Source organism: Phallusia mammillata, chromosome 4 (genome assembly GCF_965637545.1).
Source record: "Phallusia mammillata chromosome 4, kaPhaMamm4.hap1.1, whole genome shotgun sequence".
In the NCBI taxonomy this organism is placed as follows: domain Eukaryota; kingdom Metazoa; phylum Chordata; class Ascidiacea; order Phlebobranchia; family Ascidiidae; genus Phallusia; species Phallusia mammillata.
In genome coordinates, this window is record NC_137255.1 from 23940761 (window position 1) to 23968589 (window position 27829).

General features: G+C 37.1%; 3 protein-coding genes across 3 annotated transcripts; 2 read left to right on the top strand and 1 right to left on the bottom strand.

Moving 5' to 3' along the window:
* Positions 1 to 4719: 4719 nt before the first annotated feature.
* Positions 4720 to 7649, top strand: LOC145225126 (uncharacterized). The gene is made up of 5 exons (XM_080091774.1): positions 4720 to 5688; positions 5849 to 5893; positions 6241 to 6294; positions 6479 to 6673; positions 6829 to 7649. The coding sequence occupies exons 1-5, from the start codon at positions 5499 to 5501 to the stop codon at positions 6864 to 6866; spliced, it is 522 nt and encodes a 173-aa protein (XP_079947900.1). The 5' UTR covers positions 4720 to 5498; the 3' UTR covers positions 6867 to 7649.
* On the bottom strand, positions 7608 to 18167 carry LOC145223658 (solute carrier family 22 member 21-like). The gene is made up of 12 exons (XM_080090059.1): positions 18082 to 18167; positions 15606 to 15835; positions 15191 to 15282; positions 14799 to 14902; positions 14086 to 14240; positions 13220 to 13388; positions 12472 to 12702; positions 12206 to 12315; positions 11547 to 11732; positions 10445 to 10583; positions 7997 to 8219; positions 7608 to 7628 (listed from the first exon to the last, which is right to left on the bottom strand). Exons 1-12 carry the CDS (start codon positions 18165 to 18167, stop codon positions 7608 to 7610), a joined length of 1746 nt encoding a protein of 581 aa, XP_079946185.1.
* Positions 18168 to 21492: 3325 nt separating this feature from the next.
* On the top strand, positions 21493 to 27790 carry LOC145224277 (organic cation transporter protein-like). Its single transcript, XM_080090745.1, has 11 exons — positions 21493 to 22061; positions 22607 to 22709; positions 22965 to 23056; positions 23591 to 23694; positions 23946 to 24100; positions 24662 to 24830; positions 25448 to 25678; positions 25753 to 25967; positions 26476 to 26661; positions 27174 to 27312; positions 27586 to 27790. Exons 1-11 carry the CDS (start codon positions 21852 to 21854, stop codon positions 27653 to 27655), a joined length of 1674 nt encoding a protein of 557 aa, XP_079946871.1. The 5' UTR covers positions 21493 to 21851; the 3' UTR covers positions 27656 to 27790.
* Positions 27791 to 27829: the final 39 nt, after the last annotated feature.

Consider the following 27829-nt stretch of genomic DNA (forward strand, 5'->3'; position numbering starts at 1 on the left):
ATACTTTAAGTTGCGAAAATCACCGGTTTTCAATACATTTAGCTCCCAAAAAGCTAAAGCTCTAAGGAAATTTGTTACGGAAAAGTGTTAGTTGGAACAAAATTGTTACAAAAAGTGTTAGTTGGAACAAATTTTTGTTACGAAAAGTGTTAGTTTGAAACATACTTTAAGTTGCGAAAATCACCGGTTTTCAATACATTTAGCTCCCAAAAAGCTAAAGCTCTAAGGAAATTTGTTACGGAAAAGTGTTAGTTGGAACAAAATTGTTACGAAAAGTGTTAGTTGGAACAAATTTTTGTTACGAAAAGTGTTAGCTGTAACAAAATTTTGTTACGAAAAGTGTTAGTTTGAAACATACTTTAAGTTGCGAAAATCATCGGTTTTCAATAAATTTAGCTCGCAAAAAGCTAAAGCTCTAAGAAAATTTGTTACGGAAAAGTGTTAGTTGGAACAAAATTTTGTTACGAAAAGTGTTGGCTGGAACAAAATTTTGTTACAAAAAAATAGTTAGTTGGAACAAAATTTTGTTACAAAAAATGTTAGTTGGAACAAAATTTTGTTGCGAAAAGTGTTAGCTGTAACAAAATTTTGTTACAAAAAATGTTAGTTAGAACAAAATTTTGTTGCGAAAAGTGTTAGCTGTAACAAAATTTTGCTACGAAAACTGTTAGATGGAACAAAATTTTGTTACAAAAAAATAGTTAGTTGGAACAAAATTTTGTTGCGAAAAGTGTTATTTGGAACAAAATTTTGTTACAAAAAATGTTAGTTGGAACAAAATTTTGTTACGAAAAGTGTTAGATGAAACAAAATTTTGTTACGAAAAGTGATAGTTGTAAGAAAATTTGTTATATGAACTGTTAGCTTCAACCATCCTTTAAGTTGCAAAATCATCGGTTTTGAATAAATTTAGCTCGCAAAAAGCTTTAGCCGTAAGAAAAGTTTGTTTCGGAAAAGTGTTAGCTGGAAAAAAATTGTTACGAAAAGTACTAGTTGGAACAGAGTTTTGTTACGAAAAGTGTTTGCAAACACGCTAGACCGCACGATACTGAATACGTAATTCACATGCTAAACTGCCACTAACTCCAATTGACAGAAAGAACAAATAATTTTCGCGACAGCTTTGTATTTTCCTGGTTTTGCCGCTGGTATCTAGCTTAATCAGCAAAACTGCAGCTGCAAGATAAGCGATAAGCGTCAGGTGATCAAAATCGTTGCTTAAAAAGGGGGAACAGATTCTCAAGGACTGAACGCCTTTCTAAAGCGATAATGCTAAAGTTGCGCAATGTCACGAATGCACTAAAGTTGGTTACTGTAGAAGGCATAAATTGTGGCAGTCACAAATTCCGTGTACCCTAATAACATAACTCGATTAACATCGATCTAATGTTTGGGACAAAACTATTACGTGTTTGGCAGGTCGAAACAATACAAATGCAAAAACAGTTTAATATGTTGCATTAAGTGCAGTTAACACCAACCAAGAAATTGCAACCAGCGTTCCAGCCGGAACGTAACTTTCCGATTGTTAGCGCATAAAACTCCTTATTAAACCCTTGCTACGTCATAATTGGCGATTAGATAACAAGCGAATACAAGAGATTGAAGGCTCAGGGCTTTGAGATAACGACTCCCTGTTATCAGCGGTAAACGGAAACGATTTGGGCCTATTTAATTTACGCAAAACTTTTTAAAAAGGGGGGGCCCGGATTTATTATCACATTAATTTACAACATGATGAACAGATTGAGTTGCACAATAAAGATCAGTTTTAATGTTTATTACGTCATAATCTATATTGTGATGCTTTTACTACCTGTTTTATCGCATTGTTTGCACACAATAGGCCTACAAAAAGATTGACGCATATGACTGCTAGGCTTGTAATACTCTTTTCAGTAACACAACATCTGTTTCGGCAGTTTGAAAATCAAAAGTTTTGGCAAAGGAGTTTTAATTACATCACGGCTGCCAGTACATATATTTTAATGTGGTCGTACGGCGGTGGTACTAAATACCGCATGTGGCCGCATGTGACCGCATGTGACCGTATGTGGCCGCATGTGACCGCATGGTATACCGCATGCTACCGCATGTGACCGCATGTTATCACACGGCAGGAATATGTGAAGGACTTAAATATGCTTTTACCAAAAAATAATTTTGCGGACTTTTGAAAGCGCTGACGGTTAGAGCTATTAGGGTTGGGTGAAGGTTTGAAATTAAAATCAATCTAGAATCTGGTCTATTTTACCCCTAATGGGGCTGGAATTCTTACATTTCACATAACATGGTGTATTTTAAGAGGAATCACATGCGGTCACATGCGGCCACATGCGGTCACATGCGGTATTTAGTGCCACCCGTCGTACGGCCGCAGATTGTACAGCCTTGACTGAAAGTATGAGGAACGGTTTAATTACTGTCGTTTCTATTCATAACATAAGAATTTGTATTTACAAATTAAATTTCGCTAAATGTCTGTTTAAATAATAACTTTGAAAAGTAAGAAAAATTTAGTTTTATCAAAAAAATCTAAAAAAATACTACAATTGTTATTGACTGTTCGTGAGCCGCATGCGGCCGACGGGCCGCGAGTTTGACAAGCCTGCTGTATCTGACTGCAATTTGGAGTTGGCCAGTGAAAACCGTTTAAATTTATGTCAAACCGTTCGTGTTTTATAATCGAAAGGTGTTTGTCTGTATGTCAGCGCGCCTTAATTTTAACGGCCGTGACCTGCCCAAAATGACCATGTACGCTGCTTATTTCCGATTTACTCATTGGAATGACCTGAAACTTTGCATGCTGTATCTAACTGCAATTTGTAGTTGGCCAGTGAAAACCGTTTGAATGTATGTCAAACCGTTCGTGTTTTATAACCGAAAGATGTTTGTCTGTATGTCAGCGCGCCTAATTTTAATGGTCGTTCCTTGCGAATAATGACCATGTACGCTTCTAAATTCCGATTCACTCATTGGAATGACCTATAACTTTGCATGCTGTATCTGAGTGCAATTTGGAGTTGGCCAGTGAAAACCGTTTGAATGTATGTCAAACCGTTCGTGTTTTATAACCGAAAGATGTTTGTCTGTATGTCAGCGCGCCTAATTTTAATGGTCGTTCCTTGCGAATAATGACCATGTACGCTTCTAAATTCCGATTCACTCATTGGAATGACCTATAACTTTGCATGCTGTATCTGAGTGCAATTTGGAGTTGGCCAGTGAAAACCGTTTAAATTTATGTCAAACCGTTCGTGTTTTATAACCGAAAGGTGCTTGTCTGTATGTCAGCTAGCCTTAATTTTAACGGTCGTTCCTTGCGAATAATGACCATGTACGCTTCTAAATTCCGATTCACTCATTGGAATGACCTATAACTTTGCATGCTGTATCTGAGTGCAATTTGGAGTTGGCCAGTGAAAACCGTTTGAATTTATGTCAAACCGTTCGTGCTTTATAACCGAAAAGTGCTTGTCTGTATGTCAGCGCGCCTTAATTTTAACGGTCGTTCCTTGCGAATAATGACCATGTACGCTTCTGAATTCCGATTCACTCATTGGAATGACCTGAAACTTTGTACGCTGCATCTGACTGCAATTTGTAGATGACTAGTGAAAACCGTTTGAATTTATGTCAAACCGTTCGTGTTTTATGACCGAAAGGTGCTTGTCTGTATGTCAGCGCGCCTTAATTTTAACGGTCGTTCCTTGCGAATAATGACCATGTACGCTTCTGAATTCCGATTCACTCATTGTAATGACCTATAACTTTGCATGCTGTATCTGAGTGAAATTTGGAGTTGGCCAGTGAAAACCATTTGAATTTATGTCAAACCGTTCGTGTTTTATAACCGAAAGGTCTTTGTCTGTATGTCAGCGCGCCTTAATTTTTAACGGTCGTTCCTTGCGAATAATGAGCATGTACGCTTCTGAATTCCGATTCACTCATTGGAATGACCTGAAACTTTGTACGCTGCATCTGACTGCAATTTGGAGTTGGCCAGTGAAAACCGTTTAAATTATGTCAAACCGTTCGTGTTTTATAACCGAAAGGTGCTTGTCTGTATGTCAGCGCGCCTTAATTTTCACGGTCGTGACCTGCGAATAATGATGATGTACGCTTCTGAATTCCGATTCACTCATTGTAATGACCTATAACTTTGCATGCTGTATCTAAGTGCAATTTGGAGTTGGCCAGTGAAAACCGTTTGAATTTATGTCAAACCGTTCGTGTTTTATAACCGAAAGGTGCTTGTCTGTATGTCAACGCGCCTTAATTTTAACGGTCGTTCCTTGCGAATGATGACGATGTGCGCTTCTCAGCTGCATTAAGTCTTAAATTTTGGAGCTGATATTGTACGTCATAACATTACTGTTCACATAAAAATTCGCTAATGTAGCACTAGATAGTCTGTAAACACTGCATTCCTCTCAGCACACAATCAAATATTCACTTCTTTAGAAGTATGAAAAAAAGTTTCAAGTGCACTGGTTAAAAACAAGTACTCTACGACAGATGTAATCAAAGCATGAACTACAGAAATTGCCAAAGATTAGAACAACAACAGAAAGGATCACTTTTAACAAAATCATTTAAAGCCATGTGCAAAATATGGGTGTACGGTATCTAGTGATGTGTTATGTATTCTATTAAAATGATGAAATCTATCACTGTTTCGTGTTTGTTTTGTTTCATGTTCATTGTAGCCTACCTTGATGTGTGTAATTTTGATTGGAATGGAAGCAATAATTTACCAACCAAAGTATTTTATCGTTTTGTAACACACCTTTTGTTACAACTTTTGTTAATGCTATAGCTAATGTTGCAAAAAAGGAATATATTCTTTAGAATCATTTTGAACTAGCTATGGGACGTCTTGACAATAATTGATGAGTCAACAATATGCAACTTGCTGATTCAGCACTTATTGTCACTGTAAAAGCCTACGCTTCGTTGCGTCATCTACCACAAATTCAGAAAGAAACAGAAAGAGAAACGTGAACAATATGTAAAAGAAAAAAGTAGAAAGAAGCTCAAGGATCTCGACACACCGTAGAAAGCAATCTTGCAATATGAAAACAATAACAAGATCACAAAAGAAATGGACAGGATCCGTCAAACTAAGTTTGGAAACTTAAAAAAAACAATTGGAGCTTTTGTTGGGCGACATTTTCTGTGGTGTTATATGCAGACTAGGATGCAGGGGTGGAATATTTAGAGGAATGAGGCGAGATGAACTGTTAGGAAAAGAGGAAACTGCCCAAGGAATTTTTCAATTTTAGTTGAAAAGCAGAAAGAACAAAATCGACATGGTTGCATTGTTTTGTCCAAACTTGAATATGATCACCTCAAGGTTGCATCTGACCATGCATGGGCTTTTTTGAAACATAAGCCGGGAGAGAAATCTCAAGCTTTTCCATCATTGGTTACTGCTGGTGCTGAAATGGAAGCCACTACATTCAATAGGCTTTTCAAACTGGTTTCTATCAACGTAAATGGCAGTTTCAGCAACTGATGTCAGAAAAGTAATAACAACCAAAATGCGAGATGCTCCAGCAGAAGTTCAAAAAGCAGTTGCCAGGGCCGAGGGGCACTCAATCGAAATGGCAAATCGGGTGTATGACTTGTCTCATCCTTTGGAAATTGTTGAAACAGCTAGGATGGCTATGGAGGAGGTGGTTTCAAGTAAGCACCCATTTACTAATTCATTTTCAACTACCCAACAGGATTTTTCTTCAATAGTTTCTGTTTCGCAATTTGGTCAGTTAAAACCTTTTCATCATTATATTCTAGATGATATAAGTATGTTTTAATATGATATTAAATAGTTGTTTGTTTTGTACAGAAGATATATCTCAATCTCAACCGGATCAGGAGTCGTCAGAATCTGGTATGTATATGACTTACATACTACAATCAATGTTAGACAGGCATTTACATGTTATAAGTAAGCACTCTAGTTGTACATGGTGTGCTTGCCACCTATACAGTCATTCCATAACGACCATTGGGGTAATCTAACTTTATATTACATTATACAAAAGCAGCAATGCCAATAAATTTGACATAAGAGTCACAACTCAAGCATCTTCCTGCCATAAGAAGGAAATTTTAAACTAAACTCTGCAAGAATTTTGACTGTTATGTCAAATATATTGACTTCGTTATTTTTAGAGTTACGCTTATTTTGCACTAACTTAATATTATACTTGTCTAATTTCATTTACTGTGTCACAGAAAGTGGAGAAACAATCGCAACCACAACGTCAGAAAATCAAAAACTCAGCACTGGTAGGCTTGCGTTTTTTGCTTTTAGTATTTTATTTATGTCAATGCAATTTTAATAACTGACAAGTTTACTTGATTGCAACCAATCGCTGTCATGAACTACCTCTGAACATAGTGCATTGAAGTTGTCATAGTCCAAGTCATGGCAGTTATAATTGTATTTACAATTATTTATATTATGTTGCAGATGAATCATTGTATATAATGGTTCAGTTTGTGGACGATAATGAAGTTTTACAAATTTTTCGAATCTCTGACTTAAAAACATTGGACAACAAGAAATTTAAAGACTTCTCTCAAATTCCTGAAGGTGGTTTATGCAAAGCGAGGTGGCCAGCAGACAAGCTGTTTTACAAAGCTAAAAGAATCCAACAGTCGCTATGTAAGTTTACTAGACTTGAACTTTTTAAAGCTTAGTAATACCAGATACAAGTAGGATAATTGTAACAGCCTAATGACATCCCATTAAACGTACATGAAATAATATAAAATTGCAATCTTTCCAAGAAATATTAATATTTTTTTGTCTACTTCCAGGTACACCAACTAAAGAAAAATGCAGCTCAGATTCTTGAAGCATCACCAAAAAAGAGAAGACTTCTAAATTATTTAAAATAACATGTCATGCAGTTACATTGTTTCTGTAAAATAACTTTTTTCTATTCATATTTCTCACTGTAGTTGATAGTGTGTGATGCAGCTTTAAAATTACCTAATTTATTGACTGCAAAACAAACATACATTTACTTACATTTTACATGTCCCAAGCTATTTTGGAAACTTAAACCCATTGCATTTCTGTTTTGCATTGCCATTAACCTTATTATCTTAGTGAATGTTTCCAATGTTCAGTGTTCATTTTCATTATTTTTGTAAATAATCATTTATTTTCATCGCTGTATGTTCTTTTTGCAACAATGTTGTTGAAGCACTAAGCCCCATTTTACTATTGAATGTTTCCAATGTTCGGTGTTCACTTCCCTTTTTTTGTGCATAATCATTTATTTTCATCGCTGTATGTTCTTTTTGCAACAATGTCGTTGAAGCCCTAAGCCCCATTTTACTATTGAATGTTTCCAATGTTCTTTTTGCAACAATGTTGTTGAATCCCTAAGCCCCATTTTACTATTGAATGTTTCCAATGTTCGGTGTTCACTTCCCTTTTTTTGTAATTAATCATTTATTTTCATCGCTGTATGCTATTTTTGCAACTTTGTTGTTGAAGCCCTAAGCCCCATTTTACTATTGAATGTTTCCAATGTTCTTTTGCAACATTGTTGTTGAATCCCTAAGCCCCATTTTCCCATTGAAAACTTTCACTTCATCAAAATTCCGAACTAATAAACACATAAAATTAATTTAGCTGTGCGGTTTGAATGCTAAAATTTGCAGACCTCTACCTCCATCTAACGGTTTTTCGTTGACTTGAAAAAATATGTTCCGAACAAAAATTGTAACATTATGTGGTCGTTAGAAACCGTTACCTGTGCTAACAAAAATTATGTTACAAAAAAAACTCTCGTTCCGAACCATTACATAGGTTAAAGGTCAGTGACCAACAAAGTTATGTGGTTTTTGTAGTGTTTAGCTATCAAAGATTAATCAATTATAGTCGAACTAAGTTTATGTTATTTATACTATAAACGCCGAATTTGAAAACTTCATATTCATCTCACAAACTTAAGTTTTAACCTACGCAACTTACTGTTAGAGCGAAGGAGGTTCCATTGATGGCATTGCAGTAAAATTGTGGTGTGTAATGAATCACAAAGAATTGAAAAGTAATAAAGCCATTGGGAATGGTTGAGAGTAGAATCAAAATACTTAATTTTGACTGATATTTTCCGAACACATTCAATTCTTCGCACACCTTTGTTGATCCTTTGACATCACGTTCAGCTTTTTTAATTTCCATTGTGCTAACATAGCTGGAAAGTTAGCATAAAATTTTAATGAAATCTTGGTTGGTTTTAGTATGCTGAGCGATTATAATTTGAACATGGCACTGTATTCTTATTAATGGTTAAACGACTGAACTCAAGTAAAGCTTATATGAAAGTCATTACTTACAGAAGACAAGCAACTCAACTTCTCTTAAGCAGTATACATTTTTTTCTTTCTAAATAGCACACAAGCTGCTTATAATTATTTTAGTAAATATAGACCTACTGTCGTAGGTGATTATTTGATTGTGTTACTGATTTTGACAAGATAAATATTGCAGGCATCTAATAAATCAAGTCGCATTTACAGAACTGTTAAAGTATACTGTTCTTGGGCTTATTCAAAATCTACCTGCCTACGATGCGCTTCATTGCGTTGTATCAACCATCATTCGTTCCATTGCCATTAGACCGTGTTTGGCGGACACGAACGAGCATACCTGTTCTGCAAAACGCGTGACTCGCATTTGGGACCAGATTTTAAACAGGGCGTTCGCTATGAATGCACAACAGAATGCAAAAATACGTTTCGTAATCTGCGATCTGTTAAATGACTCTTTTGATTTCCGTCGATTTCCTCACGGTTCCTTTGTTGAAAGGTTCAAGCCTGAAACTATGTACGTTTGTATGCAAGGAAGTAACAAATAGTGTTTTATATTTAGGCAAAGTTAGAACTCGTTGCAATGCGAATGCTTGCGTTTGACGAATTTAGAAGGTTCAGCATTGCTTGATTTTGTGATATGTAATAAAAAATGCGAATGTTTACGATTTTTTGGATGCATTAACTGCAATTATTATAAACGCTTGTATGAACAACCTTGCAAATTTTACCACAGTGATCTCCATTTTTTTGCTTACCACTTAGTGGAAGACACTAGTCTATACCACTTATAACTTCGTAATCTTTGTTGCTCGACAAACGTGCGTTAGGTTCTGAAGTTCTGGGGGATCTAGGCGCCTTAGAACATGCTGGAATAGCCTACCAGCGGTCCTCTTTTGAATTACATCTTGAAATCTTGATTTTTTCGCGTTTCACGTAATCAATAGCTGATAATGACATACACAACGTTTCATTCTTCGTTTGTATTCTCGAGTAAATGTTTTAATGGCGAACTATTAGATCAGTTTCCACATCAAAATAGGAGAAAATAAAAGTCAGATAAAGTGGAAAACAAGTTATTTATAGCAGCGCAAAAAGAAGCGAAATATGACTGAAAATTTCTTAAATATCGAACGGTCGGAAATGTTATGTCTTTAAAACTTATTATGACAAATTAAAAAAACATTTCCAGTCCTTTCATGAAATGTTTTGCACACAATTATGCAGGTGTTTGTGTGAATATTGTACACTATAGTATGTTGGCCACTACAACCGAACCAAAGTGTAATATACCACTGGTCGGCCACAGCTCTTTGCTAGTACAAACCCTCCGCAAAATTTCTTATATTCAACAAGTTAGTGATACTGAAAATACATTGTGATATATGTTTGTAGCAAAGCATTTTGAATTCATTTATACACCAACAGTGACTAAAAATGCCCATGCAACCAAATGTCTGCAATTATACACATGGGCGAAATATGTGCTGTGTAAAGCCCCATGCAACATGTCTGTGATGCGGTATTAAATAAGGACCTGTTACTTGGTTAAAAAAACAACAGTAAAAAAATCTTGCTTTGACAAAAAACTAAAAATTTGTCACACGAACGCTATAGTAATGCCCACAGTTGTATGAAACAATGATTTAAAGCCAACAATTCTTCGGCAGCCAAATAAACAAATTCAACTCATTTGAAGCAACCGTTTGCTGTAATTTTAGTAGGTTAAAGCTCACGAACATCATCAGCTTTCATGTTTGGTGTTTTTGTTTTTCGTTTCTGTGGTCGGCAAGGACAACTAAGACCACTGAAACAAAACACTATCAGTGAACCTGGCGAATTGTAAAAGTATCAAAATCCTTTTTTTCACGAGATTGTCCACAATTTTTACACAGAAATCCTATAAGTTTTAAAAGCTGCAGACAGTGCTCCAGTTTGTAAGTCATGCCTCGTCAATTTTGAAATGATTCTCAAAGAGCACATTATAAAGCGAGCAATTTAACTTTTCAAGATTTCTTCGGGCCTTCATAACTCAATTGAAGAAAACAACTCATATTCTTTATGTGGTTGTGACTCAATAAAACACATTGTTACGTAACGATCTACTTACCTTTGTATTTCTTCTGCTTCTTGGACAGTTTGTGGCAGCTGAGTCTTTTTAGTGTTAGGCAGGAAAATGTACAAGATTGCTGTGCATGACATTAAAGCTGCCATTCCAAGCGGAACGAGAATGCTATCGGTTTGGTGACCTAGTATGAAAAAATGTGAGTCAACACAGGACAATTACTGTTATATTCAATTTTGAGTCAAACCTATAAGCAAGTTTGCATTGTTAAAAAACATGTATACAACTGGTGTTCCAGTGACCATTATTGGTCCATTAGGACGTTTCAAGTGGCTCACAATATGTTCACTATATTTGGTGATAAACCTAGGATAGTTGCATAAAGATTGGTAAAATGTTCGCTTTGGGAATAAATATTTCAAGCTAAAATATTTGTTGTCTAAGCTTACTTTACTCAAACCCGCACAAATAGAATGCTCTACAAAATGCTTTTCATTGGACTGAACGAGTTGCGAACGACTAAGTTAAAGTATCATATTATTCGATTTACGGCTACAATGTATAAATAATGTCCACAACATAAACGAAGAAAAAAAGTAAAATTCCTGAAGAAAATTGGGCATATGCAGTGGTGGGATTCAGCCGTTTCGCACCGGTTCTACAGAACCGTCTCACGAAATTTTATGAGATCAGCGAACCGTTTAGCATTATTACTGTCAATGGACTTTTTGTTAGAGAACCGACTGAAAAATATGACTTTTGTGATAAAAACCGGCTGACAATAATTTGAAGCCCACCACTGGGCACATAACCTGAGTAAAGTAGTGCCAATACACAGTTGCAAATGAGCCTGAAATTGGAGCCCGAACCCGAAAGTACTAGCCCGAACCCGATTCGTTTTTGAAAAGCCCGTTTAGGTCCGAAAGTTTGATTGACAGGCATATACACACAACAAACACAATAGACAATTGACCTTAAACAAGAAGTTCTTGGGCTGTTTGACATCAGGTCAGGTCTAGCAACCAGATACTTAACTGGTTAAATTAATTTTTTAAAAAATTCTGACACACAATGTAAAATCAAGCCGGTTTTTTTAAAGAAACCTGAGCCCGAACCCGCCCCGACTTACAACTCCGTGTCAGTGTACCTGCATAAATTAGGAACGGTGCACACATGCCCCCGAGCCTAGAAAGACCAGTTGAATATGCCATAACTAGAGTTCGAACTTGTGTGGGGAATAGCTCTCCTGTTAAAACGAAGATGATGCAGTAGCAAGTTGCTATCGTCAGTCTTCCAGCTATCATAACTGGCACCTGTAGCCCAGGCATATTTGCTACAAACATACAACAATAAAAACATTTTGGATCAAATACTGAGCACAAAGGGATAAAATTTGTTGCTGATCGACTTTATATTTTGAGACCCAGCTATAATTTAAAAAATATACGGTTTGCATCGTAACATAACGCATGAAAGTCCTGACCTTACAATAGAAACATATTGATCTGCATTTTGATGATTTATATTTAGGCTTATGTCAAATGCAATCCATTAAAGACGGCATGCAGAAGATGTTCGCGGGTCGCACAATGGCTACCGGCGGGCCGCGTGCCAGAGTTCGGACCACTCTGGCTTACCAAATGCGCCGCAGATCTTAAAAAATGGTAAAACACAATACATTTTCAGTCTCACTGTGCTTACCCATTTTTAAGAGCGGTCCAACAGCAAGAACTATTGTCGAGACTCCCATAAATACGATGTAGGAATTGCGATTGCCCCATTTTCGCGACCCGACGAAAAAAATACCGGTTGCAGCAAGCTCAGCCAATCCGAAAAACAAGATATTAAGATAACGATTTCCGCTCAGTGATCCAATATCCAATGATATTGTGTAGTAAGCTGCACTGCAAGTAAGCCTTAAACAATATAAAATATTTGCTAAACGCCTCGAATATACATAATCGTTTGGCTATAAATGCTGGCAGTTTTTTGTACACAACAGTAGCAAAAAGTTTGTGAAAACATTGCACATAAACAAATAGGAAATACTAGATCATACAGACCCAACATACCAGGACAAGCCGACTATCGCCATTCGTTTTAGTAACGTTGGGGTTCGAGCTATCAACTTGCAAGTCGGCCACAGTCCAATCGAGTCGTCTGTTTCAACAAGCATATCGAAAGACTCGTCTTCGGACACGCTTGACTGCATTTTGTTGCACTTTGCGATTTTCTTCAGGATCTTTTTAGCTTCGTCGTTTTTTCCAACAGCCAAAAGCCAACGGGGAGACTCATCTAACAGCCTGTTGTTTGTAAAGTATTGGAGAATCGTTAAGTTGCTTAAGCTAAGTTTTAGCTAGTGTTCTCAAAGCGTGCTCCAGCGCCCTCTTCGTGCGTTTGCAGTAGTGAATAGGGAATGCGAGAAATAATATAACGGAGGTCAATTTACGGAGCGCTAGAATTCATATGGACAGTTACATAATTCAGCGATGTGAAAAATTTGACAGTATTTCGCTTTATTTGTCCGACACGAACAATTTTGTGAAATGTTTTCGTAATATCGACTATCACTATCATAAATTCCGAAATTAAAGACAAATTAAACTATCTGGGCAAAAACTGTCTTTGATTGCTTTTATACCAAGAGTGGCGTTATAAAATCAACAAGATGCTTGAAATTGTAATTTGAAAGCTTTCAGTATTTGTTGCAGAGTTGTAAGCTTTTCTGGCCGGGTCCGGATTTCGGTTCGGGCCGGGTTCAGGCTCCAATTTCGGGCCTGTTTACAACTCTGATCTGTTGTAATACAATTCAAAACTTACCAAAAGTAAGGTATGTACAAAAGTCCGACAAAGCTCGTTACGCGTAAAAACCAACGCCAGTCCGATATGAGAAAGGTTAACAAAGCGATAAGCATACAACCGATTGCGAATCCAACAGAAGTATGAACATAAACCAGACTTCTTTTTTTCGGTCCCACAACTTCAGTACCTGTAAATAAGTTCCAAAATAATTCTTAAATGAAAAAAAAATATTAAAAGGTAATGACAATTACGCACAAGGATGGCAGTACGGTACGGCACGTATTGCGTTGACCGTAACATGCACGTATGCCGTTACGAAGAGCGTATCGTACCACCTTACCGTACTTTTTATGCCATGCAATTATTAAATGAGAGATGTCTAAACACGCTGCCCTACTATAAAACCCGCTCATTTTAATAGGCTAATGTATTTTCTACGATGGGCTGGTATAAGTGGTAATCAATTTATAAGATAGCTCCATTCCAATCTGATATTTTCACAAAATTTCGTCTTTTGTTTTGCTCTATCCATGTTTTTGTTTTACTGCATGCCGACTACGTACAGGTTTGGATTTTGTCACTTGGACCACGTGGTAAAGGATTAAAATTGTTTCCCTTTTGTCGCAATACGCTTTCAAGATTTTTATGAAAAGGTAATTGTCTCTTTTTTGCATAAATTCGTTGATAGGACTAACACAAAGATTGCTTCATTCCGAGCTTGGCCTAATGGTCCTGCCCGCCTGGCCAATACTACAGATATAAAAGCTCATCGGGATTCGTCCCCAGAGCTTTCTGGGTTCAAACCCGTGAAAAAAACTAAGGGGCTTTTTGTGGTATGAGTTCCCATGCTAACAGCTTCACCCTTCATGTTGTGCGGTTCTTACCTAACAATACAGCTGCGACGAAGTTAACAAGTCCGCCGCATCCAGACAGAAACATCATCGCCGCGAAGCTTGGTACGTTGTGTGAAAAACTGGAAGCCAAAGTTGCCAGGTATTGCCAAGCGCTAAATATCAGAAATGTAGGCTTTCTTCCGAATCTATATCAAAGCAATAATTTTATTAATGAAGTAAATGTCGGTAAGTTATGCATAAGTAGCAGGTTGAGAAAAGTGTTTGAGTGAAAACCTGAAAAATGTGAACCTCACATTGCAAATAAAGATGTGCATAAATCTATAAATAAGATCTGCCTTGAAGCGTCTTTGCAGACCAGCCATCACGGCACACTTATTTTCACATCACAGTACGCCACACCAATTTTTTATGCCTACGACTGTAGCTTTTTTTCAAAGTTTTTTTTAGCACGCCTGACCCATATACAGACATAAAAAACCTAATCGGGATTCGTCTCCGGGAGTGCCTTATAGGTTTTTTTTATGTCTGTATGTGGGTCAGGCGCGCCGGACCATTCGGCCAAGTTCCTGCTCGCCTTATGGTAGTTAGTGTTTGGTGACCGGCATATTCGGAATTGCGCCTCTAATGGGCCTTGCGAACTGTGCCTCGTGCTGTCATTTCGACATTTATAAACTAAGTTTTAACTTATCATATTTAATGCAACTTGAAATACTTTTGCTACACCCTGTTTTAAATAAAGTTACTTGTCTGAGATAAATCCGCCAATGAGACCTCCAACGAGTTTCCCAAACATGAACATTGAAACGGAAAACGGTTTCTGCCATCCATGGCTGCATATCATTCCGAACTACGGCAAAAGCAACGATTGCGTCTTATAAATTAGATTATATTTCCACATACGTTAAAGTTAGATACTCTGTGTAAAGAGGTTGATATTTTGTGTCGAAAACACTTCAATATCAAACGTCACTTTTATAAACATCTGTATAATTTTTAAATTTATTTTCTCTTTAGTTTTTAAATAAGTGCAGTAGAGTTTAAATCACTATTTCAAAGGTTCCCCTCCCCCCAAAAAAACTCATTTTTCTTTCAAAAATGCTTCTTATTTTATTTGTTAGAAATACTGAAGTTTTACCTCGGTTACTGCGCTGACCTCCTTTCCCTCGTATTTCCAATCCGTGCAAATCATCTGCGGAATTCTATTTTGATGTTGATTAGTCATGTTCGCTGGAACAAAACGTTGTATTTGACAAAACCTTATAGGCAGTGGGTATCTAACAATCGTTACCCAGTTATAGGTGCAGTTACGTTGACAAAGTTTGTAAGTTTAGTTTTTCAAGAAAATAGTAACATGAAATTGATCTGGTTGTTTGTAATGCACCGAAGTTTCAGTTGGCAGAAAAACTTTCACAAAAGTTACTTTTCGATTGTATGAGTTTTTTGCCTAAACTTTTTCAGCAGTTGTAATTTTTGCTTTCTGTTAAGCCCAACATGCATTTAGAACTAATTTAAGGAATACAGTTACAACTAAACATTCAAAGTTTTCCTACCGTTCGGTTTGGTTCCATTTTTCAAGGTTAAATCAGTAATGTTCTCAAATGTACAAGTGTTCATCAAGCGACTGTCAACCAGACTAGAATTGCCGAAGTTATTCTGAAACAATTCAATCCCGTTTACAAGATCATGATCATGAGATGCAACCAGCTTTCGGTGCACTGCTGCTAATCTAAGGCAGTGGTTTCCACCCGTGGGGTCGTATGTAACTTTATTATGACCATTACTATGTACAAAACAAATGCTTTATTCTGTCACCATACAAAAGATAATTCAATGCAATTGCCGAAGCAACGCGTAGTCTGTGTTGTAATAGGATACCTTGAGTATGAAAACCGAACGGACAAGCAAGCTTAGACCTATTCCCTTTGCTCACAGTTTGTTCTGGTGATTATGAACAAAGCATGAAATTTGGTTGAAGGGATCGCAAGTTACATTTGGTTGCCAAAAAGGGTCGCGGTTTGAAAAAGGTTGAAAACTACCGGTCTAAAGTCACCCGGAAAATTCACGCCCACCATTTATGACCTTTAGCTGTTTTGGGGGTTAATGGATCCAATTAAATAAATACAAGCGGTCAAAAACTGGTGGACGCCTCACTCAAATGCCTGATAACTTTGTATATACTTACTGGTGGAGAATAGTAGGTCCCATTTACGGCAATGCAGTGAAATTCGGGTGTATGTACAACGGCAAAAAATTGAAACGTCGTAAAAGCATTGGGAATTGTTGAAAGCAGCAACAAAATACATAATCTTGACTGATATTTTCCAAATACATTCAATTCGTCGTACACCTTTGTTTTTCTTTTGCTTTGATCGTCGAGTTTTTTAATTTCCATTTTGCTAACCGCTCAAAACAACATGCTGTTTAACGTCAAAAAGAAAATCGTGCTTTACCACTCAAATAAGAGCAGAACAATTTCTGCCTGTTTAAATTCATTGGCTGTCTTGGACCGCTACATATAGTAGACAAGCGTTTTAACTTCACCAAAGTAAGTTATAGCTGTTAACAGAAGTATATCCCTTCAACTACATCTATTCGTAAAGTAACCCTGCATTTTTTCGGGTTTTAGCAAAGTGGTATTTCATTCTCATTAAAAGGTGTTATAAGTTACAATACAAATGATTGACATATGACTGAATTTCGTCAAAACAGTATAGAACCCTCACATTCCAATCCAACTGTTAAACTGAAGCTGTACAAAATATCTGATGATTCTTATCGAATAATAAACAGGAAAATTGGAAAGGCAGGAAAGCTAACTCTTTAATTACGACGGATCGGAAATTCGTTTCCTATTGCAATTCATTTCCATTTTGCAAAACGATCGAATTTATAAATACCGGAGTATAAAAACTATCATTTATACATCAACTGAAGCTGAATAGAGTGGCATATTCACATTTTGGTCCAGTTGGTCAAGCTGCCAGCAATCGGGCCGACTATCTTTGCCTATATGATACATATCGTGTGAGCGGCAGTTTCCACGGTACGACTATTTTTTTTAATTTTTCGATGCAAAGCAAACAAACATGTAAGTCAACTATGTTTATCCTCCACCTGACCTGAAAACACAGCAAATGCGCCTTTGCAAGAAGACTGATTAACCACCAAACGGATTCATTTTAAATGTCCCTTAAACATTTTCTCTTCACTACCACTTGGAGGCTTCGTACAGCGTTCGCGTAAAACATACATCCAAGTCACTTAGTGTACCACATATGTACCATCTGGAAAGATTTCACATACCACTGGTAATACACGTAGCAAAGTTTGGGAAACACTAGGGTACCACACAACCTGATCAAACTTTGGGAGTAAATAATCTTCGTCACTTTTTTTTTACATTCAACAATCCCGTGAAACTGAAAATATATTGTGGTAAGTTTACAACAAAGCATTTTGAATTTGTTAATAAATCAACAATGACCGAAAAATTCCCACACAACCAAATGTGCCGTACATCTTATCAATGACACCACAATTAGGCGTAATATGTGCTGGGTAATCTCATGCAATGGGTCCATGCGGTTTTTATGAAGGACATATGTTTCTAAGTTAAAATATCGTATTCTTCAGTTTATGGCTGCAATATACGACTAATGTACACAACATAAAAAACGAATAAGAAGAGGATAACTCCTGACGTACCTGCATAAATAAGAAAGGGTGCACATATGCCACCGGGCTTGGTTTTTCGGGCCGGGTTCGGGCTTAGGTTTCTTCAAAACACAAAACAGGCTTGAGTCGGGCCTGACTTCACACCCTGTTTCAGTATTTTTTTTCAAATGAATTTATGTGGTGATGTAGTTGTCGGAACTTAGTTGCTGGACCTGACCTTATGCCCAACAGCCTCAAAACGCCTTGTTTAAACCCATTGTCTATTATTGTCCATTGTGTTTGTTGCAGGTCCCCTTTATGGCAATGCAGTGAAACTGGGAAGTATGTAGAATAGCAAGATATTGAAACAACGAAAAGGCGTTGGGAATTGTTGAAAGCACCAACAAAATACATAATCTTGATTGATATTTCCCAAATACATTCAATTCGTCGTACATTTTGTTTTTCTTTTGCTTTCCCCGTCAGGTTTTTCATTTTCCATTTTGCTAAACGCCTATAAAAACATATTGTTTTGGATCAAACACGCACTCTTAAATTAAAATTTGACATTGCCACTGTATTTGACATTTGTTTATGAATTTTTTCATTTGATGGTGGTCTTAGACCACTGCACATGATAAACTGAATTTCATTAAGCATTATAGACGTATTCTAATACTGCTTTAGACTATAGCTTTACGAATAATCCCATGGTTATTATCGAACAACAAACATGCAAATTGGAAATTCACCAGCAAACCACTCCATCAAGCCGACTCGTTTCCGATAGCAATTCATTTTCATTTCCAACAGCTGCTACCCTCAACAACACGAGAATGTGAAATGTCAGAGCTGTAGGAGTTGGTCGAGTTGAAGTCGTACTTATTACTAGAGAAGTATCTTTCGCTGTAGATGTTTTACACTCTAAGTCAGGGCTGGGCAATTAATTTTTAAAAGGGGCCACATAAGAAACCTGACTTATGTCCGAGGGCCAAACCAACGATAATTTGGTTAAACTTTATTCTATAGCCTACATTTGAGCGTTGTAATGCCAATATTTATAGTTTGCATAAAAAATAAACAGGTTAAACAACTTGTGTTTTATGACGATTTTGACCAGCATCACACGTAGATGTTCGCCTACGCACGTGCATCACTACGTAATCATATATCACATATGGATTTTTAAAATAACAGCAAAATTGCCGTATTTCATGCATAGCATAAATAGACCTATATTGGATTGATGTTTTAATTAAACCTCACGCGGGCCAGACAGGATCAGCCAAAGGGCCGGATGTGGCCCGTGGGCCGTAAAATGCCCAGTCCTTGGCTATCTGAGCTACTTCTTGTCTGAGGTGTGTCCAGTAAAGATGACGGCGTTCAACGTTTAAGTTAGTTTATTGAGTTAGCTAGTAGCGTCTTTGATATTGTTAGAGCGTTACAACACACGTTAATATATATAGTGGAAAAGGTGACGATAACATAACTGTACAGATGCACGTGATAAAGTCACTCGTATGATATTTACGCTTATTTGTATACTGCAATACACGATACACCACATAGGCCACCCGCCGAAAAGTGCCGGAGGGCCAGTCTTTCGTGTGATGGCATGCAGGTAGAGGTGTATGCAAATGAAATTGGTTTTGACATCTGGCGTGTGCTAGAAATTCGAATGTGTAAGAGCTATAGTCAGGGTTGCCATCGACTTGAAACCAAAAATAAGGACAACCGAAAAAATCAAATTTTCATACGAAACAAAGCAAGCGTTTGTGAACAAATCTTTGCATTTATACGAGCCATGACATGTCATATGCAATATTTTGCCCAGAAACAATCTGTTCCAGCAACCCCTTGTTCGTAGAAAATGTTTCGTGCATCTCACAACAGCTCAGGGCTTGGTTTACTTTTACTTGTAGCAGGGATTTGACTCATAATTGTTGAAAATAAGACAAAAGAAGGACTCAAGTAAAAAATAAGGACATTTCTTAGAAATAGGGACGATGAACTTTTCTAAGACATAGCCCTTCAAAATAAGGACAAATCTTAGAAATAAGGACGGTATGGCAACCCTGGCTATAGTTCTTGGCAGGGTTGTCTAAGGTCCACGGTTTGGTGCGGGCAAAATGTAAATGCACAAGTGAGTTGACTGGCAACGTAATGCCAGGCAACTGGTAGCAGTGCTGCCTACGAGAGCGTGCTCGCAGTGAAATGTGCTCAAAATAAGTTGGCATGGGCGTTCAGTGAACGCTGGCGCGACATGGTGCTTTGTATAAACAGTGCGCGTTCTGCATTTAGCTGAAACACCAAAATACTGCTGATACGAAGCATTCTCCTGCATTTTTCCTTTTCTTTTGCTGAATAAAATTCGTTTATCGTTTCGGAATCACATTGCCATGTCAAGTATATGGTAGGTCCTGATAAGGAAAGTCGCATAACAAAATTTACGTAGTCATTGGAGTTTTCTAAAATGACACAGAGTTAGACGTAGCTTGGTAATAAAACATGCATCAAAAAGCAGACTTAACCTATAGTGTTTTTAACAAACATCGTCATCGACGTTGTGGTTTATTTCGTTTTGTCGTCTTCGTTTTTTGCTCTTCTTTGTCGTGGGGATTTTTGTACTTCATATCACGTCGCTATAATGCTTGGTTAGTTAAAGTATCACAAGGTATTGCAGCTTTTCGTTTGTTCCCCCGTTAGGTATCAACGAGTCGGTATCGCCCTCGGTATGTTGACTGACAGACATGTCCGGGTAAACCACCTTGATTGCAGACGGTTGACTAATGGGTGAATTAAACCCACTGTCAAGGAAGTGTAGGTGGTCAGCTCAGTGCTTCGTAGTTGAGTACAGAGTCAAGATGACGTCGGGTTTGCCAATTTGTGTAGGAGTAGAACTTCAATACACGATACTCCACTAAGCTACTATCACCATATCTCACGGCCGACTCACATTTAGACAAATTTTGCCAAATTGTTACGACCTAATTACCGAATACTAATTTTGTAAGTGGTCTTAAATCGTACGTGAATACTACTTAAAGAACACGATGACGTCCCAGAAAAATGTATGCATTGCAGATGTAATTAATGTTTACATGAATGCGAATGAAGTTAATGATTTAATTCAAAATGGTGCTATCACAGACAGTTTTTCACTTTTATCTTCGTTTGACAGATTTGTCAAACCTGAAATATAAATTTTTGCACTGTATAACAAGTTTCAACCTGCCAGAGCATGTGTTCGACTGTCTTCCCGACCCACTTGTGAATATCACGACAAGTGCTGTTGGTGTATTGTACATAGTGCAGTGTTTCTCAAGCCTTTTAAATTTTATACCTATTTGCTTGAGCATTGCTCGAGTACTTACCAAAATGTAGCGTAGGGAAACCAATCAAAAACTAGACATTATATTGGACAGACGACAACCTTGATTTATTAAGTTTGCGCATTTAATACTTTGAATCATTCATTTATCGCGATGTACTATGACGTCGGGCAGTGGTTACACATTACAAAACAGGGTACTTAGGTCTTAGTTAGCTCACTTATACGCTTATCTACAAAATAAAACGTCTTTGCGAAATATTTGACTTTAAACGAGGAGAAAAAAGGGTACAGTATTTAGTATTACAGACCAAGTAGATGTAGGTGTCCAGCTACTACAGACTTCTTATTTATGCTCAGTGCAAAACGAGAACTTATAATGCGCCAGGAAAAAGTTTTGCGAACCTGCTTTATAGTAAACAGCAGGTTCGTAAAGCTTTTTTTCCTGTCGCTTTATAAGTTCTGATGAAAATGGCCTGACAAAAAAGACATCCTCCGCTTGACAGATAGCCAGTTACGGTCAAGTAGTTTAATTTTTTATGGCTTTCGCAGAAACGTTTAGCAAGTGTACAAAAACCCTGATTATACATGAGTTTTAGGTTAATTCTGTTACAATTCAGCTTATTTTACAATATTTTTAATTAGAATAAATTTTGCAAAGCCTGCTTTTACATACAAAATGTCAACCATTCAGGGTTTGAACAGTTTCTGTACGAAACAGACAAACTGATTAAATAGTCAGCAATGCGTAACTTCACTTGCACATATTAACACATATGGTTAATATTAGATTTTTCAAGCGCTTAGCAAAATGGAAGTTGAGAAATGTGATACTGACAACAAAAGTCGAACCAAAGTATACGATGAAATCAATGTGTTCGGAAAATATCAATCAAGACTATGTCTAATGTTGCTGCTTTCAACAATTCCCAATTCTTTTACAACGTTTCAATTTCTTGCTATTCATTATACACCACAATTTCGCTGCAATGTCATCAACGGGACCTACTACGGCCCAGCAGTAAGTTGTGCATTATTTAGATTTGCTGTACAATGTACATCGTCCAGTTGTGTAGCACTTCTCATAGCATAGTCTTTTTGGCACGTTTTTTGTTCAAGTAAAATCAGTCTTGTGGGTTACTTTTACCTCTTTATGTTTACTATTTCTTCTATGTATGTTATGTAATGCCCTTTTGCTCTCAACAAAATCTGTACGGCTTAAAATTATGAAAACAAATTACTCACACCAGGTGTACGGACAAACGCTCACAAATGGCCACTCGTTTGTTTTTATAAATCGATTTAGAACATTTGAGTTTAGGCGCCGTTGTAATCTTTATTGGGTTGTCGTGGACGGGCCAGCCAAAACAACACACTGCCAGTCATTCATTACAGTGGACAAAACTAGCGACCTGTCAAACGTCTATACCAGCAACACCAATCAAATAGTAATACAGTCGGTTAGGATGTGGTAAACGGGGCTTAGCTCGCTAAAAACATAACCTTTCTGGTTACACACGTAAACATTTGGTGTATGACCTCACAAACAGAATTGTTTTGTTCCAGAATGACTACAACAATTCGAATTCAGTCAACAGTCGCTTGATGAACACTTGTAACTTCGACAACATTACTGGTTTAACCTTGGTAAACGAAACCAACGCATATAGTAAGAAAACTATTGGTCAAGTTTTTTCAAAGAAATGCGTGTGATATGATTAAGAAATAATCATTGGAATTTAGTAATCAATTGCTGAAGTCATTGCTTTTTGGAATTAACATCTGTATTAGCCAGTATAAGTTCAGGTTAACTAGTTCATATCTAACCTTGTTTTTGATGACATGCAGTTGCGGATCTTAATTTGTAGCATTTCTAAAGTATTACGTTTTCGAGACATATGTATTGCAAGCCTGGTGTTTGCAGATAACACCGAACAACACCATGAAGACATGTCTACGAATATGGTTTGCACCGATTGGACATTCATGGGAAACGAAACAAGCGCTGTTACGGAGGTAAAGCTCGTTGGCTGTTATTTTTGTTTTCTGCCACTTTTTCTGGTCGGATTATTATCAGTTATATTTGCTTTTTTTGGCTTGGTGAAGTGGGTGCACTGATATTAGGTTAAACCGCCATGTTTTCCTTAGTTCCTCTTAAAAATGCTCGATTATAGAAAAAACATAGGGACAAGACACGATTTGAACTCAAATTATGTAGCGAACTTGTCCAAATTTGAGAACAAGTGTACAACATAACTTCTAAACGTTCTTCTGTGGCTTATGCCTAGTTCGGGTGTCGAAAAGATTTGGTGAGCTAAGGCTTTTTATCCTGTTACTCTCAACAAACTGAAGTGCTGTAACCAAGCCATACTTACCCATAAAGTCAATGCGTTGTTACCAGTTGCAGTGGCCTGATAGGTGGAAACAGTAGATCACTTTAATGTAAAACAATTGAACGCACCATGGCCTGAAAGAATGAATTATAAACCCTATTTGCTCCTCTTTCATAATAGACTATAATTAAAGTCTAAACATTGTTTTTTGTTTTAGTTTGGAATGATATGCAACAACAAATGGCAGAAACCGTTTTCCGTTTCAATGTACATGTTTGGAAAACTCGTTGGTGGTGTGATGGGCGGCTTGATCTCAGACAAGTAGGACTTAGTTTATCATTATTATTATTATTATTATTATTTTGTTTCTGAAAAGGCCTTGATAAATAGTGAATCGAGTTAAAAGTTGAACGGTTTCAGTTTAAGTTGTAAATATCAAGAATTCAATCTACTGAAATTAATATATGACATCTTTCTTTGACAAAACACTATCATTCTTCCAGCATTATTCATATATAGCTAATTACCAACACACGCTTTATCAATTAAATTTAAATTGTTTAATTTAATAGGTTCGGCAGAAAACCGACGTTTCTCGTGTTCAGTGCTTGGCAATATTTGACAACTTTTGTGACTAGTTTTTCTCCGAATATGTCAAGCTACTCGGCAATGATGTTTCTAACTGGCTGTGGTGGACTTGTTAATTACGTTGCAGCCGTGTTGTTAGGTAAGAAAATTGTCTAAACTAACAATCCAAAATATTTGTTGTTTACTTTAACAAAGAAATTTATAAAAGACGTCATACATGAAAAATGAAAGTTTCTGTTATGCCGTGCCTATTTTATCTAATGCAGTGGTTCTCAAACTTTTTCATTTTTTTCAAAACGGTCCCTTTGCCATTATATCGAGGGCTCGCGGTCCTTTAGCTGGAATGTGTATTTTAGCAAAACGAAAGTTGACTGCAGGATTTTAGCTAGTTATGCGAAACTGCGCAGAACAATGATCCAAAAACAGTTTTGTACATCACACACAAGAAAAACATTACGATTGTGACAATTTCTTTTTTGTGAGTTGTCACGCATTAAAGATTATTACTTAGCAATGGAGACAGTCGATCTTCAAACGCTAAATAAGTTTATAAAATTACTTCAACCTTTTCGCGGTCCCCGCAATATTGCTTCACGGACCCCTTAAGGACCACGACCCCAGTTTGAGAACCGCTAATCTAATGGTTACTCAGCCCCAATACTAGTATTTGAACAGTGTTTTGACGCTGTTTAAATTCTAGGTACTGAAGTCGTCGCACCCAAGAAACGAAGTATGGTTTACGTTTATATTTCTGTCGGTTACTCCATCGGTTGTATGTTGATCGCTCCTTTAGCCTTTTTTATATTGAACTGGCGTTGGTTCTTGCGGACAATCGGCTTTGTTGGCCTGTTATACATTCCCTACATTTGGTGAGTTTTGCTTGTTTGTTTTATCTTTTTTAGTCTTGTTTGTATTACTCCTTTATTTATCACAAGTTTGGAAAATGTTTATTTCCAGATTAGTTGACAATCTTGTTAAAGAACATATATATTACGTAAAAAAGCACCTTCCGTGTCTATAAAGGGCAATAAAAGGGATTAAAATTATGAAAAGCTAATAGTTTGTTCACAAACACGATCATTCCTCAATAGAAGTTAACCTGGAAATAAACATTTCCCGAACTTGTGATATATAATGAAAGAGAAATCGTTGCAAAAATAGCAATAGAACAGGGAATGATTCCCAGAATCAATTTACTAGGACTCTTTGATTTATATATTTGTTTCAAATTTACATCACAAAATCTTGAAATTTTGAAGATAAGCTTTAAGCTATGCATTATTGTTCGTTTTTGGTTTGTCTGTGCTTGATCAAATTATTGTCTTCAATTCGCTTCCGTCGAAGAGTTGCAATAGGTATTCCATTGCATACAACACTAACTATCGAGTTAATGTCCATTAATTTCCTTTCCTAAACATCGTAATTTAACTTCTACCATATGCGCAAACAATATGAGTTGATCGCTAACTATACTTTAATAACGCAGGCTTTTAGACGAGTCTCCCCTTTGGCTTTTGGCTGTTGGGAAAAACGACGAAGCCAAAAAAGTCCTGAATAAAATCGCAAAGTGCAACAAAGTGCAGTCAAGCGTGTCCAAAGACGAGTCTTCCGAAATGCTTGTGGAAACAGACGACTCGATTGGACTGTGGCCGACTTGCAAGCTGATAGCTCGAACCCCAACATTACTGAAACGTCTGGCGATAGTCGGCTTGTCCTGGTATGTTAACTTCGTCTAATCCGGGTCCGAATTAACCGCGGTCTACTTTGTATAGATATTCTTTCTCCATTTAGGTTTACTTGCAGCGGGTCTTACTACACAATTTCATTGGACATTGGATCACTCAGCGGGAACCGGTTTCTCAACATATTGTTGCTAGGAGTAGCTGAGTTTGTTGCCACGGGCTTGTTTTTTGTTGCATGGAAGAGATGGGGCAATCGCAATTCCTACCTAATATTTATGAGTGCCTCGGCGGTTGTTTTTGCTATTCGGCCGCTTTTGAAAATGTGTAAGTACGACTTTTTGTTTAAAGCCTGTTTTTCTACTGCAAATCATTTCCGGTAACGCACCAAACCTATGTGCAGTTACTTCAAGCTTGTATGTCACGACCATTTTTTTCGGCGCCCACATGCTTTTTAGACATTGCTATAGTTGAACATTATTCATTTTCTGTTGATTTGGAGTTGTTTCTTGCGGCCATTACTATTTTAAATTCTGGTTTGTAAGAAAAGTCTTAATTTTAGAAACTGGTCCATTAAAATGAACGTATAAGAAACCAAACTAATGGTTTTTTGTTCAATTCTGCATCGACTATTTACTTTGTGGTATATCGGGGTGAAATGAAATTGTTCAATTGTAAATTTGTCTGTCTGTCAAATCGGTTTCTCCAAAAAAACAAAACGAGTTCGGGCTAAAGGACAGAGCCTGTGATAACTTAAGAATTATTTGGAAAATATTTTGTGATGCAACGTTTTTAAATATTTGATGCATTGTAACAAGTTGTTGTACTTTTTTAGCAAGTATAGCGGCACTACAGGTGGCAGTTGTTATTGTTGGAAGACTATTTATAACAACAAGTTTTTGCGTGATCTTTGTGTACACGGGAGAGCTTTTTCCAACAGCAGTTCGGAATATTTGCATGGGATTTTCGTCCGGAATGTCGAGGTTCGGCAGTATGCTGGCACCTTTCATCATTTATGCAGGTACGTTATCCAAAGGCCATTAGGTCCTAATTTGTGTTTAGTCGAGGCACCCACTTTTTAGTTGAATAGTCAAATCAGAGTTATAAGTCGGGCCGGGCTTTTCGGACCGGATTCGGGCTGGGTTTGGGTTTAGGTTTCTTTGAAAAAACGGGCCTGACTTTACACTCTGTGTCAGTACTTTTTTAAATAAATCTATCTAGCTAAGTACCGAGTTGCTGGACCTGACCTAATATCAAAAGCCCTAAAACGCCTTGTTCAAGACCAATTGTGTATTGTGTTTGTTGTTTTGGTAATTTCTAAGGCTTCAGTATATAGATCTGTCAATCAAATGTTCAGGCCTAAACGGGATACTCAAAAACGATTTGGGTTCGGGCCGGGTTTCGAGCCTGTACTTTAGAGTTCAGGCTCCAATTTCAGGCCCGTTCACAACTTTGAGTCAAATTACCCTGGCTATACCGTAATTTGAATAACATTAGTTCTATGGCTAAAATAACAAGGTATTGATTTGACAGGTCACCAAACCAACAGCATTGCTGTTCCACTTTGTATAGCAGTTTTCGTTCTATTGACATCCAGCTTGTACATTTTTCTGCCCAAAACAGAAAAGACTCAGTTGCCACAAACTGTGCAAGAAGCATTAGAAATGAAAAGGTAAACTAATGGTGACGTAACAGCAGGTGTTATTGTCGTACAAAACGGTGAAGATTAGCATAAACAATTAAGTTTGTGTACCGTATATTGGAATGATATATGAAAACTTTGACACCGCTATTTACGTAATTTGAGATAGAGGTAGTTGATTACCAAGCATTTTGTAAGTGACTTTTGTAGCTGTAAAACATTTAACGGGACTTTATCGTTTATGTACCCAAAATTAGTGCTAATATCTATTTTATTTAACGTTCTAACCTATTCTGTTCTCAGTGGCGGACTTTCTTGTCACTTGAAGAAGCAGAAAACCAAAACGTCCAAGGAAAATTTCCCTGACCCATAATGAAAATTTGTTGTTGCGAATAATTGCGAAAATTGAACAATAACAGTCTATTATGTTTAGAAATAAAAATTACGCTATCAGTTTTGTGTTCTTGTAGATGACAATAAAATCGGTGTCTCAATTTACAAAACCTAATATTAGTGGCAGTGGCAGATGCAGAATTTTTTTTATTTC

Excerpts from the sequence above, each read along its gene's own strand:
- LOC145225126 (XM_080091774.1), top strand. The coding sequence starts at position 5,499 with ATGGCAGTTTCAGCAACTGATGTCAGAAAAGTAATAACAACCAAAATG. Across the intron at positions 5,894-6,240 it reads TCAGGAGTCGTCAGAATCTG|AAAGTGGAGAAACAATCGCA; the intron begins GTATGTATATGA and ends ACTGTGTCACAG. Across the intron at positions 6,674-6,828 it reads AAGAATCCAACAGTCGCTAT|GTACACCAACTAAAGAAAAA; the intron begins GTAAGTTTACTA and ends GTCTACTTCCAG.
- LOC145223658 (XM_080090059.1), bottom strand. The coding sequence starts at position 18,167 with ATGTACGACGAATTGAATGTATTTGGGAAATATCAATCAAGATTATGT. Across the intron at positions 15,283-15,605 it reads AAATGGAACCAAACCGAACG|CGAACATGACTAATCAACAT; the intron begins GTAGGAAAACTT and ends GTTTTGTTCCAG. Across the intron at positions 12,316-12,471 it reads GCGATAGTCGGCTTGTCCTG|GCTTACTTGCAGTGCAGCTT; the intron begins GTATGTTGGGTC and ends ATATTGTTTAAG.
- LOC145224277 (XM_080090745.1), top strand. The coding sequence starts at position 21,852 with ATGGAAGTTGAGAAATGTGATACTGACAACAAAAGTCGAACCAAAGTA. Across the intron at positions 22,710-22,964 it reads AAACGAAACCAACGCATATA|ATAACACCGAACAACACCAT; the intron begins GTAAGAAAACTA and ends TGGTGTTTGCAG. Across the intron at positions 26,662-27,173 it reads ACCTTTCATCATTTATGCAG|GTCACCAAACCAACAGCATT; the intron begins GTACGTTATCCA and ends TTGATTTGACAG.